We start from the raw sequence: 15,945 nt of genomic DNA, 5'->3' as shown, positions 1-15,945 counted from the left end.
TTGTCAAGCGAGCTGATGTTGCTTCGTCGGAATCAGCGAAAAAGATAAGTCGTTGACCTTTATTAGCGTGACCTTCGGGAATTTAATCGAACTCTAAAAATTGTTGGAGGATAGCATTTCCAAAAAATATCTATGCACGTGATAGTAAGAGTTTAAATGTGATAACATAAACACGGTATAATATTCTAACCGAGCTTCACCTCGTTCTGAATATCTTCGACGGTAGATTCGTAACTCGAATCGATCAAAAGACTTTGGCAAAGCCATTCATACGAGTGAATCAGGACACCGCGGGCTATGAACAGCAAGTATTGACCGTCACCCCATCCGAGACTCTGTTCTTGTTCTCGTGACCGAGGCTTCCGCTAAACTTGTACCAAGATACACAGATTGCGAAACTGCTCTACAAGCATGCATGATTGGAAATTAATTGAGTTCTTGAAGTAATTGCGTGTACAAAATAAAAATAAATAATGAAAGATCCGTGTAAGACTGATCTGCATAAAAGAATTCTGACACAATCTCGCCTGATAATGGTTGAAGGAAATCGATAGTTTTGTTTTCAGGAGTATAACGACACGTGAATAATGCTTCTTTAGCAAGATTTTTAACAAAGAAAACTTTCATGATGAATTCATATCAAGCAAACAATTGTTTGTCGAAGTTACGAAAATTTTTTCACGAAGCTTCAGACCAAGCTTATCGGATTCACAAAGATCTTACCGAAATGTGATATTCAGAATTCACTTTATGTTGATCAGGATAAGGAATAAAATTTAAATTTCCGCAAGTAACCGAAGATCACATAATTCACTTGGTAAATTTTCAATTCAGCGAAACTCGAGGCCGATGTAAATTTGAAAAAAATGAAAATAAGGAATTTCTCTACCATTGCCAAGATTAGAACTTCGATCACTCAGACGCTGTCGTCAAGTGCGTACGCCGTAGGCTGTTTTCCACGGTTTGCTCATTACATTGTTCATTCCGACGAACGATTCAGTTACGCGGGCAAGTTATGAACTCTGAAACTTAATTTACAATTAGAACGAGGTAAGTTACAACGCGTGCGGTTATAAGTCAGTGCAGTTGCTAGTGCCGAGCGTTCGTGTATGTTCTTAACGAGAACTTAGCAGCAAGTCGTTAATTGTCCTTATTAATTATAGAATATGTCATATGGTGGTAGTGGAAGTCCGTTGAATGCAGTGCGAGAACAACTCAAAGTTAGTTTCAGATCAAATCACGTGTGAGGACGTCAGTCGGTCGGAAGTAAACTGCTCATTCGCTTACCTTCTATGAGAAACGTCCCAAATTCGGTAGACAGAACCATTCTGTTCTTCTGTGACCATGAATCTCCGCAGATGATGTCCTGCGGGAAATCCGGGTAGACGCAAAGGGGCTCCCAAGGACTCGGCTTGAAGGGACCAGCCGTGGCCATTGACGTCGGTGCGAGGCCTCTGACTATGGCTTCGAGTTTGTAAGCCTGTCCGACGCGAACCATTTCGACGGCACGTGTCTCTTCACGCCGTCGTCCCGGCGCCTCGACAACGTCGGAAAGGGCACGTCGGTTCAGCATATTCTGAAACAATTACGAATACGTTGGAAAAAAATTGAAAGGCACGGATCGTCGTCTCGTCGTCGAATGGCGATGAATGACGAGAGCAAACGTCACTGCGCGGCCTACTTACGCTGCCCTTGGTGTCCTGAACGTGTTCCTGGTAGAGGTCCCTGATCAACATGTCCAGAGTCCTTTCTCTCTTTTGGGAAAACGTGGGAGTGTTGAACGTCGCCTTTTCCCCGTTGATGAGCTTCACCAAGAGAAACTCCCTGAAGGTGTGCGGATCGTTGAAGACTGGAGGGCAGGGTAAACTAGGTCCAAAAAGGGGAACACATTCGTCGCAGTAAACCGCGACTCTCCATCCGCTACTATCGCTGCTCACTATTGCAAATACGTCTGAAAATCGAAGAGTTTCTTTCACGATAAAATTATCACCGTATCCATCGTTCTTTTTTCATACAGTGTAAAAAGGTTTTTATACCAACCCTGCACTCAAACGATTCGTATAAATAGCTCTATTTCTACTCGAAACTTACGGGTGAACTGGCTTTTGATGCAGTTTGGATTGAAGGAGTCAAGTGCAGTAGGATCATCGGTATAAATAACGTTGACTATGTCATTTCCGATGTGCCGTTTACGTTCGAGTTGTTGAGGATTGTCCTTGGAGTGCGGTAGCATCGTGCTGACGTGAAACATCACTTCATGTCCCGCGTAGACAGTGTAGACGCTTTCCTTGCCCGTCATGTCACCTGGCGGCAGATACAAGCGTGAGATCACTCGTTTTTCATTAATCGCATTCCATTTCATAGCACGTAATGTTCGTGAGGAAATTCGAAACTCCAATTTCCTTCCTTATTTAAGGTACAATTACACCTGGGGGGCGTTTGAAGGAAGGATGACCGAGTTCATTAAAGTATAGCTTGCTGAAACAAGTCAAGTTTGAATTGGTATTGTTCGTCGGGGTGACTGTGGAAGTGTTCAAAGAACATGGGGAATCGATAAACTGTGAAATAGAAACAAGTTCAAGAAAATTTATTCAATGGCTAGCTTAGAAAAAAGATAACGATGAACACTAAATTTTAGACGTGATGTTCATAGTGTGAAATACGTCTTTCTTCTTTCATAACTTTTTCCCTCTGGCTGTCCATGTTGAAGTGAATCTTCTTCAAATATCGATCATAAAGTTCGAGTGAAAAAGTTTCGAAACAAAAGACCGAGCAACGTGACGTAGGCAAATTCCTCATAGACTCGTGTGCACAGCTTTCCTTTCACGGAGGACGGTAGCATCGGTTTCGTATCCTTTCTTACGTCTCACAGATATTACAATAATTCTATAAAGTGATCTGTTCTATGTGAAGTCTACAGTAAATGCCGTACCCTTGACATCCAGACCACCCCTGTACTTGTCCCAGCCTTTCAATCGAATCCTTTCGCCAAGTAGATCTAAAAACCGGTTGAAATCGGAGCTCCCTTTTTCTGAAACAGGTATACATCAGTTGTAGATTAAGAGATTTGGTAATACCGTGGCGAAGCCTTCGACAGCGTATATCTGGCGACTTTGACTCTGCCACTGACAGCTTAAGTTCCACGTCCAATAGCATGTAAGAAAATCCAGCCGTTTTGCCGCAGAATCTACCTCACTTAGAGTACAGGACGGTAAGATGCCAGGCTGACAACTTGGCACGATAGTAAAATCCATTTTACGCACAGATAGGCATCTGATCTCGTTTTTCTTGCCTCGGAGAACCCTCGCGAAAAAAAAACTTCTAGTTTGGTGCTAGTTCGTACCCTCAAATTTTTTCTTACGGGGATTTAGCATTATCTCTAAGTTGAGGGTACGAATTTACACCCAAGTTGAAGGTTTTTTCTGTGAGGGAATGCAGACATTACACACATGGCCGTAAGCTGTGGAGGTCAAGTTGGGACGAATTTCTTTACTCACCGTTGGACAGCATCTCGTCGTCTGTCGTCTGACCCTCCTTAGCATAGACAACGCCAAACTTGAAATTTACAGAACCTTCTTGCTCCTCCAACAGTAACAAATCCTGGGAAGTAAAGAAAGAAACTGGTTCTGAATATCGCAGCGAACGCGTGCGGGGTGTCTAGACCGAATAAAACTACAACTGGATCACGAAAAGGAAAATCAATGCTCGCGAGAAGCTAGCGAAAGAAATTATAAGCAGAAGATGAAAACTAAAAGATCATTAGAACAGAATGAAGGGGGTGTAAAAAACCCCAACGAAGTGGAAAATGTGTGTTCACTTTGAATGAAATATGAATGCTGCTTTTTTGTATCACGGTAAGGGTAAAAAAATTTTAATAGAGACGTTCATTCGTTGAACAAGTTCGTAAAAAGGCTTGCGCCTAGTTAACATGGCGCCCGGAGCGAAGTCAGTCGCAAATGGTAATTTAAGCCGGAAAGTTACGCGGCGGAAACATGATATCCCCTACCTGTATTGAGCGTGAACTGCAGTTTTATCATACGACTGAGACATACATCGAAACATGACCACGTGGACATACATCGAAAAACTTTTCACGAATTTAATATCAGTCAGCAAAAGGCTTTGGAATAAAAACTTCTTGTTTTATCTTCTCGTCGCAACTGGCATATTATAAATTTGTTAAACGGAAGTTTCCGGTGAAAGACCGGAAAGAAATACTTCTCTACAGAGTTTCTCTGGATTTTACCAAACACACATCGAGTTATTTATCCTGTAATAAATTTTCCGAACTACTTTCGCTGATGTTTTTCTTTTTAGACAATTACCATGATCGAATAGATAAGTTTTAGAACATAGGCTTTAGATATACGTAATTGAAAACACGTCGCCTCTTCGTCTTCTTCCTAATAACTTCTAACTCAATTTGCTCAAACTGGACACTTATTCATTAATTATTATTTACGCCAGTACTTTTGGGCCCGATTTTTCCAAAGCCATTCGACACTCAATGATTTGACAATGCATATTATAGAATCGGCAAGCGTCACCAACATGAATTTCTAGCCTACTAAAAGGAAAACTCACTTTTTGTATGTCCGGAGAAAATATCTCACGTGGTCCTTTGTCCAGTCTGTCCATCCCCGGAAAATTGCTGAAGTCATATGTTACATCAGTAGAACAAGAATCACCGGATATATGTCTAATGCACATGTAATCTGATGGATGTATTACGATAGATTGATTATGTTCACCCACCTTAAAATTTGCTTGACCGTCATAGGTTTGTTTGCCATGTAAGGTAGAGATATTTTCTGCGCTCCCTGAAAGCAATATCGTATTTACCCGAAAAATAAGGTCTAATCAGCTAACTGCGCATGTATACATATACATAGCGAAATGGAGAAAATGCTCACTGTTCGCCTCCATAGAATAGCTCTGTAATGCGGAACGCAGCGATCTCCGGCTCCTTCGCTAAGGACAACCGAAAGGAAGATGGGACTTCTCTCTTGATCCGACCCAACGTAATTCTGGTGAACTTTAAAAAACAAAACCATGATTAGAGTACTGAAGAAGTTGCAATATCGCGCAGCCTCGTTTTCCCCAATGGTTCCTGGTCCTAATGGACATCCTTTTTTATTTTACTTCACGAGTTCTCTGCCTTTTCGGTACTTATTCGCAGGTGCAATAAACTCAAGCGTTTGTTGAAGACCGTGATGACCGTGTCGCAGACATTCTGACTACGTATATGTGCAGAAGACTGTACAGAACTTCGTAATGTACGTGAAGGATCTTGCAATTTAGTACTTACGCTTTCCAAGAAAATACTTGAAGTACCATCGAGTCTGGTTCTCCGGATTTTCGAGTACCGGCGTACTGGGCGATCCGAACATCTGGAAAGTTCATAAAACTTACTTTTCGTCTCTACGAGATGCTGGAGACGGCTTGGAACTATTTGCATAACTCATTTGAATCCGAAAAAATATGGGCATAGTTATACGTTGCTGCACAACGATATTACCATTCCATAGGTATATTTACCGTGTGTTCATCACTTTAACAGAAATTTTCGTACTGGATTCGAATGAGATTTGCACTTATAAAATATAGTTTATCATTTAAACTGTCACCTCTTCCTTTTCTCCAAGAGAGTCGCCATTTTCAACTCGAAATCTCCGTCCGTTTTCCAAGCCGTCCTGCTCGACCTGCGGCAACTATAATGCAGAGAATGCGATATCGTGTCGTTAACTTTAATCTAGAAATATGCAAGCTTCGTAACGACTTTAACTTTATCAAGTACATTTGAGCAGCATTAAATGACATTGTATATATATACACACTTAATTTACACATCCAATATACATATAAATATGTATACATAATATACCTTTTACATTTACTTATTATAACAGCTTAATGACTTTTCAACGAGTTGCAAATGAGAATTACGCAGGCTCATTTCCTTAACTGACCTCGAGAGCTATTTCCTGATGTCTTTAGAGACTCACGAAGGCCGTTAGCTAATCGCCATGCAAATTTTGATAATTTTGCGAATCGATAAATTACGAATCTCATTTTAACAGATCATTTCTGTCAAGTACGTCGTAAAATTTTCACCGCATCAAATTGCAGTAGAGGATTTTTATCCGGAAGATCGTTATTTTCACTCTGGGTAAAAGATTCGGTGTTTAAATTTAAGCAAGAGTCTTCTCGCTCTTCTTCTGAAAGCTGAATACCTATTCACAGAATTAAAAAAAAAAAAAACGAATTGCAACGTAACCTTCGCACCTGTCTAATGGAAATATCCAATGTGTGGAATTACGATGAATCGAGATACACGGTACAGTCATCAACCGATATAAATTTGAACGAAGAAATAAAAACAAATACCTTTGAAAATAAAACGGATTTTATTTCCGCGAATTGATTGTGTAATATAATTTATTTTACGGAAACCTGAGAACGCGTCGTTATCGGTCATTTCCCAAGCACAAACTGACAACGGTTTGTCGCCGTATGTTGAGCGGTCCGAAATTTACGGGGGCAGAAAACCAGCAATGAAATATGGTCCGTATATATTTCAGAGTATTCGTTTTCACCGAGTGTATCGAATACGCTGCTCAGTAACATTTTTCACACTTGTCATTGTGATTATTTACTGCCTTTTTTACGTCCGATCGGAAGTCCCGGCGAGCTGGTTGATATTCATGCAGAGCATATGGGGTGTCGTATTAACGCCCGTCGATCAATCCTGCCTACCTGCCTATCTAATTCACGCGTTTCATTTATGGCGAGAAACGACCAGCCTCGCGAAACGTAAACCGCCACATAAATTATCCATATAATTGTTACAACTAGACAGACACATGACACCCTGGATTATGTTCGGCTCGTTACGCATAGTTTCAGTTTTTACAAATCAGTTGCACAGAAAGTTTCCCATGTTTGAAAAATTTGGAAAAATACGTAATTGTTTTTGAATATCTTTTTTTTTTTTCTATTTCGTTACAACGCAGGAACTTCGAGTTTAAACTATAAGGGTTTTAACACGGAATACCTTTCGCAAGCTCTGAAATGCGAGCGTTTAATCATTCCGGGCCTCGAGAAGTTCGGGAAATTTAATTCGCACACAACTTCCGGGATTTAGGTATTAATGAATTATCGGATTACACGCGCAAATGAGTACAGCTTATACTTGTTAAGAGTTGCAGAGCTCTTTTTCAACTTTCAACAATTAAGAAACCTTTCCGAAAATTGAAATGTTTATTTGAAAATTTCAGATGTTTTTAAACGAACGATTTGTATATATCATCAAAGTTTTTTTTCGTAAAACAAGACCGAGGTGAAATCGTCTAAGAATAATCTGATAAAAGAATAGACATTCAGCTTGTTATATTCTACCTGATTAACGGTTTCGAAAAGTCTGATACCCATAAAGCCAAACAACCGGTCCTCAGAATCAAAACACACTATAGTGGAATATGCGGTTCAGATTCACTGAAATTCTGGCCTCAAATTGTTTATCGAGAGTTGTGAGAAACAATTTCATTTATAATAAGTGAACTGATGCAATCACATGTCCAATTATTTTCCGCTTACTACTTTCCACCATAGAAATTACTTGGTGTAAAATTGAAAGGCCACCGAATTTTTTTTGCCAAATTTCATTTGCAAACAATCGATGTACCGTTTAAAAGTTTTCTTTTTATGCATGTTAAGCGGACCGCATCGGGATTGATTGGCTCCCGAGACTCTTTCGCCGAATAATCAAACTTTGTCACGTTAACGCAAGGTACAATTTACAGTCAGGTAATGGTGTGGTACTGAATTTGATTGGAAAGTTTGTCACTTTTGTCAGAATGTCCCACAGGGTCATAAAAAATAAATCCTAACCGTAACTTTGGGAAATAATGGAACAAAGAGACGTAATACGAGTTCCGCTGTTTCAGCAGCGAGCTGCGGGGGCGCCAAGCATGGATTCCTATTATTTCAATAAAGAATCAGTGGTCGACAGAAACTATCCATTGGGTGCCCACCGGGAGTCCACTTCGCGCCTTCCATGCGGTCCTCTCAGTTTCCTCTGAAGCCCCGTCTCCCGAGACGTGGAAAAACGCATTTCTTCCCGCATGATTCGCACCTCCAGGGAGAGAGTGAAATGCCACAATTTTCAGAAAAAGAAATGTTTTGCTATCACCGTCGCCAAATGAATTTCCTCTCGTTTAGAAAATAGTCTGAAATTCTTCCATCTTCCCGGATGCTGTTTTTCTAAAATTATCCATACGGTTGATTACGATACATCTTCCGGTTTTTTTCGCACAGCGATCAATGGTGTTTGCGTTAAACGATGTCGTAGTACTGAAATAGAATTGTTCAATTTCTTGGTTTTCTCAATGAGTAGTTTTGTACGAGAAAACAGAGAAAACAAAATAGTAAGGATCGATTTCCAAGGTAAGGTAGGAGAAGCTTTGTCAAATGTTGAATAGTGCGTGGTACTGATGCAGAGAAAAAAACGGACCATCCTGGATGTTTTATTCTAACCGTGCAAAAGGGGGAAGAATTGTTGGGTTTGGACGTTTTGCCTCCCTAGAGAACGAGTCGCTTACCCTCATATCCGTACCATAAATCCAGCGTGAGATTTTCGAGGTTTACTTTTATCTCCATTTTTCCCATTCCGCGGATATTGAATAAAATGACAAACGGCTCTGGCCGTCTTCAGGCTGCATTGTCTAACGCATCATTTCGTCAGTAACACCGTGGCGTGGGTGGGTTGAACCGATCTGATTTGAATATATTTTCTAGGCTAGTCTCAAGCAAATGCTGTAATATGGTTAATTTGATACGTGGGATTTCGTCAGTTTCATGAATGTAGGTATCGCATCGTCTCTCTTTTACATATCTTCACCTCTTGCGATTCAACTTTTATGAAGACGTCAGTTATACTAACATTTCCATTATTAGGGTACCACGTGAAAAAGATATACGATTTACTTAGCCAAATTAAATTCTACCAACGAAGCTTTTTGACAACTCCGGTATATATAAATTAACATTGCAAACTTACCCAAATGAATTATGAATGACAGGACAAATAGCGTTTAAATATAGTTTGTCATTTTTAAGCATGAATAACTAGAGTCTGCAATAACAAACTCGGTGATTTTTTTCGCAGCAATCACGCACTTTGTTGAAGTGAAAAATGTTCAAACAGCTGATCTAACGACGGAGTATTTACTTCAGGTTCGCGTTTGTTAATTGTCCACTATCTCAAATATTTGCATCCAATACCGTTACATAGAGAGTAACGGAAACGAATTTAACAAGTATATGTAGGTACATTAAACGATCATCATTGAAAATGTAAATTACTCGTATTCACATTGATTGTGGGATGGAATTGCGTTTAACGGTTTGCTAAGTGTTTTCGTTAATTTTTTCACACTTTAATTACGTTTTTTTCTTCAATTTTTTTGGTACCTTCATTATCCGACGAGGAATATAGTTAACGGACGAACTCCTGTACTTCAGGCATTCTGAATGACTTCGTGACAGAAACCAGCTGGTTAAATCGATATTAGAGTAGATTAGGAAATAAATTGAGTTCTCAACAGGAACGTTGAACGGTGACGAGGGCGAAGAGGATACTCTCTGTGCCATTGCCCGTTACACGCAGGACACCGTTCGCACGGTAGCTGTGATCCGTTTTTTACGCTATACAAACGCAGATAGCGCCGAATAACTATAATTCGATAATATCCCGGCAATTGGTATCGAGCTTAGAATTCGGGAAGGGGGACAAATTGAGATAAGCAACGATTTGACCTAATAAATTTCCTAAATACGTGACAAAGATTATCATCACATCTATAAACTTCACATCCAGCTAGCAAGATTCAGATAAGATTAATATTCTTCGATAAGGATCTGCCTGCTCTTTGTACGTAATACTAACTGGAATGTGTGTTTGTATTGACATGGTTTAGTGTTTATGTATGAAATATTTAATTTTTCATTTATATTCTGTCACTTTATATTATTACATCGCTCATCTCTTTCTAGATCCACTATATGTTTTTCGCATCACGTATTCTTGTTGTATTGTTTTGGCTACGTATGTATGTTGGTATTGAGTCATCGGATAAAATAATTGAAATTCACGGTATTCTGTGGTTCGGGTACCGTTTCTGTTCTTGTTATTGTTATTATTATTATTGTTATCGCTGTTATTGTTATTTTCTCTTTTGACGAGCCAATTCTGAGCAGAGAAGAAGAAAAAAAAAACGAGGAGGAAATACATTTTTTTTTCTTCCGTGAAATTCCCTCGACGAATCCCCTTCTTGTTGTAGGTGTCGTATCGGAATTATGTGTGTTTGACGGTGTGGAAACGCGGCGCAATTCGTCGTGACCTATAAAACACCTGAATTCTAAATATAGAGGAGGAACGCAATTACTCAAATCGACCGTCTTGGAAGCGGTCTGGCAGCCCTTCATTGAAAATTATGAGGAAAGAGCTACGTTAGTGTGACGGGTCCGATTATCGCCAATTTCACTTCCATTCAATAGTCGCGGACGGAGCTTTCCGATATATTAAAAATTACAGGTGGAAAAGCCGAGAATAAATTTGCAGAAATGTTTTGCTGGGCATACAAATTATATTCCACACACTATTCGACGATCAATTTTTGGATTGTGCGGTCGTTGCACGGTTCCATCGTGATAGCGGCGGTATAGTGAAATTAAAATCAGGAAAGTAAAAAGAAAATTGTGATAATAATTGTGTGTGTAAAAGTCAAATTAAACGTAACGGTTTAGCCCCCAAACTCTGAATTACCGCGAGCCTTCGTAACGAACAGTTTTCATGAACTATAGGGACAATTTGTTCCAAGAGTCTTGCTTCCTCTTCATTATCATTCGCGTGTGCGATTATCAAACTGGTAGATATACATATATGTATATGTATATATATGCGGAAACGCTGTAAAAGCTTTTAACGAAAGTGGAAGATACAAGACTGATAATTTAATGGTAAATATGTGTATATAAATAAATATATAGCCGAATCTCTGCGGAGTTCTTGAGGTAAAGTGCCGCCGTGAGTGAAATGAAATAAAAAGTTTAACCTTGCGGAAAGATTATGACTAGTTTATCACAATATCTCAAATTAAAGTTTAAACGTCTTAAAAATACTACTAAATATATCAAAACAGACCCTAATTTTTTTACTCTCAAGAGATCTAGAAGAACAGAACTCGCATAATCCGCGATTTATGACTTATACATATGTACAAAATTGTTGGTTGAAAAATTTTTACCACTTGATTTACTCGACGCATTTTTCAACGACAAAAGTTTCGCCTTTAGTCGGTATATAATGGGGTCAAGTGGAGGTAAATGAGAAGTAAACTTTGGAGCGGGGTTATAGTCGTGCTTTCGATTAAAAAAATTAAGCGATTATAATGGCAGGAAAGGATACGAAAAACAAAAAAAAAAAGAAATAAAACAAAAAACAATGCCAAGAATCATGCCAGTTTACCGTTGAAATAATTTACGAAAGTTTATTCACCGACAACTTTTTATTATTTTACAGAATTTTACGCCCTGCAAAAAAAGGTACGACAAATTTTACGGTGAATCCTGATTAATCCCGCCGTTATTTTACTGGCGAAAAACTCGGCCCAGTATAGAATTAATATATTACTTAATAATTCGATATAATATTTTCACCCTTAATTAACATTTCCTTCGTGTCCCTGTTTTACTTCACTTCCTTTCTGCCGGATCGCGAAATTTATTTGCCATCTTCCGTTTCGGGTTTTGTCCTAAATTCATTATTTCGAAGTATTATTCACTAACCACGGTAGCGGCAGGCTGGCAACTTTGAGCTCGAAAAAAACAGATGTGATTTATTGTGTGAAAGAAAATTATCTTCTCGGTTGAAGGCACACATTTTTCATAACTATTTTCCTGACGAATCACCAGAGAAGTTTGCCCACCAAAATTTGATTAAACCAGCTGCGGTGAATAATTCTCTTTTCTGACAATGAATGAAACTTTTTCTCCTTTGTCCAAATGAAAATGGGCGAAGGGTGAAGTAAAAATCTGAAATTTCAACCTCGCTACTTTCTCGTTTCGCTACGATCTTCACCGAAGCCAATCCGACGAAAGAAGGATGGTTAGTAGTGAGGGCGACCGTGTGGTCAGACGGCGAACGCGCGCTTCATCCCTTATGCATTTTCATTTCTCCGTCTAAGAGGGTCAGGCGATTGTTTACCTATGAGTTTCCAGGTCACTGTATACTTTACGGAGAAAGTAACGAAACAGAGAAATTGATATTAATGGTCGTACTTGACGGACGATACAAACTCTGCAGATTGTAAGACAGCTATGCAAATTTAGCCTGAAGAATGATGGGATGGAAATTATTTCAGAGTAATATATTATGCCCTTTTAAGGTGTGTATAATATCCTTCGGACGGATCCTTTCAATCGTTTAAAGTTAGCCGAAAATTCACAAGTAGGTGATAAGAAAAGGTATTATTTACTCAAATAAGACATTATTTCACCGGAATTGTGTAACGAAGTATAGTTTTATTTTTATAGTCGCAGGTGAATTTCTAGCCACGGTAAATACGACAAGTTCGTTCATTTTAATAGGGTAAGTATTCTGTAGGTCAAGAGACAATTCATCATTCAGTCGAATCGATCACACGTTTGTTTTCTCTACCTTTTTAGTGTAAAATGATCAGGAATCAATGGGACTTGGTTGGATTTTATCTACATATATCGGATTGCGTTGTACATTAAATGTTGCATAATAACGAAATCTGCAATCGCGAATCAAATGTGAGATTCATCGAAACGTAAAGGCTGGCTTGTTATAAATTCATACAATATCACATAAATTTGAAAATCATCTGAATGGTTTAAAATCATCCATTTATATTGAAGGAAATAGTGAAAATTAGTTTACGGACGTGTTTATTTCATTAAATAAAATTCATAATTCATGTTGATTTCCTCCAGATGTTCAAGCCAAATCATTCCAAATGTGTAAATTCAGCGACACGACAAATTCTTAAATACGAGGAAATTCTATTTTTTAAGCAGTTTCAGTTAATCCGAGTGAATGAGCAAATATGTAGATAATGCGGATTTTGGGTGTAGTATTTTTAATTCTGTGCTCCACGAGATTCGCCATTGAAGCGAGAGTGGAAATTTTTCCGCGCGGACAACCGAATCTTGCATTTTTTTCTTGAGTTTTTCTCTGTTCGGTGTTCCCTCCGGATGAAACTCCGACAAGTTTAAACACGAGAATGTGTGTTTGGGGTTGCGTTGAAAGATATTAGAATATAAGGACGGAAGGGACCATGCAGAGTTTGACAGTATTTCAAACTTTATTAAACTTATGTGTGACTACGATTCGAGTGGATCAATATTTGCCGATACTCATATCACGTGTCGCTACGCACGTAAAAAAAAGTGCTATGGAAACAATATTTTGTTAATACCGATACTCCGAAAAAAAACCGACCAGATTTTTTGTCGATTCAGTTCTAGTTGATATGAAAAAACCGAAGAACTGCGGAAATAAAAATTGATTGTAGCAGGTAGAAAAAAAACTTGCGATTTAACGAATCCGCCGAAGTTTATGAGGATGCTTTTATTTCCCTACAAACAAGGGGGAAATCGTTGAAAATTTTCAATCTGATTGAATAAAATTTATAGAGCTACTTGACGAGTGATAACCACTTTCCCATTTTTCGCACGTCCGGTGATGAAATATTTATGGCCACGGCGGCGCCTCTGCACAGAGTCTGAACGTTATTCGCTTAGCCTGATATTTCGCATGAATTTTGCCACGGTCAAACCAAACAAAATTATGGAGGATTTTGGGATGCAGAGTTCAATTTTTCAGCAATGAGCACGCACTTACAAAACTGAAGAAGTAAAACATACATCTGAAAGCTGAGCAGAATATTTTCCCAATTTGATCTATCTCACGACAGAGTTTTACATCATATTTGATATTTTGAGCGATAAATAGTAGAGCGTCAACATCCAGCAGCTCGGAGCTCACGGAGATGCTGAAAAAGGTTTGATATGGGTTAGGACGCAAATGAGGATCGCAGTAAATTTACGTAACACAATGGCGAGACCTCCGATGAAATTAGCGCGTAAATCCCTGCGGGTCCAGCGTCGTTCGCAGGTACGTCCAACGTGATGCATGATTTATTTATTATACGTTCCAAAAAATGTTACAAAGGCCAAAAAATAATGGGATCCGGGTGTGTGCAGACCGTATCGGTAGATCGCTCCTTGAGACTTTGATACATGACAGGTATGTAACAGGAGTTCGTTTGCACCAGCCAGGCGATATCAATGAAACAGTTTCCTACTTTGCTAGCTGGGCACGTCGATGGTAGTCGTCTGTTTTTATCGCCTTGTCTCGTGCGGTTAATTGATCGGGCTTGGCTGCTATACATATTTACACTTCTCTCAACAGTCAAAGTGGCGAGACGAGGGGTGCAATTACAGAATGTCAAGATAATGAATTGGGTAGTCGATACAGAAAGCAGGCTCGTGACTAAACGCGGTAATGGGGATAACGTTTGGTGGCGGAACAAGATTAACCGTCGTACAAAGTGCCTCCGGAACGCGGAAATATTTGGGAAATTGATCAGGGATCTAGAACTGATAAATCGATGTCAATACCTCGTCTTACATTCCGGACAACTTTTGACGCGACAAAGACCATTTTATGAGTGAAAATTTTTCTATTGCAAGCCCGAAAAATCTGATAGGGCATGAGAATTTGTCAAATATCCATTTCATCACTTGCACCACGATATGCGGAGTGTAAAAATGGTCATGTTGGAAACTAGTAGATCTCAGCAGATAAAGTAGTGAATATCTAAATCATCGGATGCCGTTTTTTAATATAAGAGTTGGGATGTAAGAGGCGGAGAATTTTCTCGCAACTTATGCATCCAGGGATGAGAAGAAGCTGTATTCAAACGCTGAGCAAGCATCGAGATTGAATCGCAGGTGGAGAAATATATTCATTTCGGTTATAAGTAATGACCGTAGTAAAATTTTCTCGAAACATACATAACGAGAGGGTGGTTTAGTTTGTCTAACTCGTTACGCAAAAAAGTTCCCCCTGCCTCCACCTTATTCGAAATCCTAAGGACCTAATTGGTCAACCGGTTTTCGAACCCTTTTTACGGTTCAAGAAATTGCCATCTGGGTTGACGGGAGTATCTACATAGTTGAGTGGAGTATGTTTACATTTTGCGCAAGGTAGAAATTCTTTTTAGCATTACGCTTATAAGGTACGTTATTCGGAGAAAAACTAACGCAGCTTGAAAGTTGACACAGCCAAAGGCAAGAGAAATAACGAAATGAAGTCGGTAAGATTTGTGAGCAGAGGTATGCATACCTACCAAGATTTTCCACATCGTATACGTTTAATAATTCAGCACATATTGCGATTCACAGTATTTCCATTTATAGAGAGTGTTTCCGAGTAAGCACCGCAGTATATTGGGTTGCCTACCACCGAGGGGAACAAATATCGGTAAAACAGAGCTACTGAGTCATAATCGCTTCAGTCAAGTCAAATCATATGATCATCATATGACAATTTCCACGAGATATACTATAAGGGTAAAATTTCTTGACAAATCGACTGCCGCTATTTATTTTGTAGAATTATTCTCACGTTGCGAGAATAACGCAAATTTCTAAAAAAAAATCAATTCCTGAAACATGTCTAAAACACCTCAAAATCGCCCAAAAAGTGTTCTTAGTCAAACAAAAGCATTTTGAGTTAATATTTTCATTTTAAAGTAAACGGGTTGACGTTCAGTTTAAAACTCTTCAGCATGGATTATAGACAACGAAAGTACTCTTTGGCCAAATCTGCACAACCTAGCAAAATGAGCAGTTCCA

The 15,945-nt window shown here is 39.1% G+C and overlaps 1 protein-coding gene across 17 annotated transcripts in view; it reads right to left on the bottom strand.

Moving 5' to 3' along the window:
* LOC124407502 (GTPase-activating Rap/Ran-GAP domain-like protein 3) overlaps positions 1-15,945 on the bottom strand; it is a 60,251-nt gene that overhangs the window by 3,276 nt on the left and 41,030 nt on the right. For 9 of the 17 annotated variants that reach the window (XM_046883695.1, XM_046883694.1, XM_046883693.1 and 6 more), the window contains exons 3-12: positions 5,628-5,711; positions 5,309-5,390; positions 4,914-5,035; positions 4,756-4,820; positions 4,585-4,651; positions 3,498-3,600; positions 2,933-3,031; positions 2,092-2,304; positions 1,686-1,951; positions 1,288-1,576 (exon numbers count right to left, since the gene is read on the bottom strand). In XM_046883695.1, the coding sequence (XP_046739651.1) occupies positions 1,288-1,576; positions 1,686-1,951; positions 2,092-2,304; positions 2,933-3,031; positions 3,498-3,600; positions 4,585-4,651; positions 4,756-4,820; positions 4,914-5,035; positions 5,309-5,390; positions 5,628-5,711 (1,390 nt within the window). Of the gene's footprint in view, positions 1-1,287; positions 1,577-1,685; positions 1,952-2,091; positions 2,305-2,932; positions 3,032-3,497; positions 3,601-4,584; positions 4,652-4,755; positions 4,821-4,913; positions 5,036-5,308; positions 5,461-5,627; positions 5,712-15,945 lie in introns of those variants that run through there. The other 8 variants (XM_046883703.1, XM_046883702.1, XM_046883698.1 and 5 more) reach the window with 4 other exon arrangements.

This window comes from Diprion similis, chromosome 6 (assembly GCF_021155765.1).
Source record: "Diprion similis isolate iyDipSimi1 chromosome 6, iyDipSimi1.1, whole genome shotgun sequence".
Taxonomy (NCBI): domain Eukaryota; kingdom Metazoa; phylum Arthropoda; class Insecta; order Hymenoptera; family Diprionidae; genus Diprion; species Diprion similis.
Note: the sequence above shows the minus strand (reverse complement) of the source record. Positions and strands in the feature narration are given on the sequence as shown.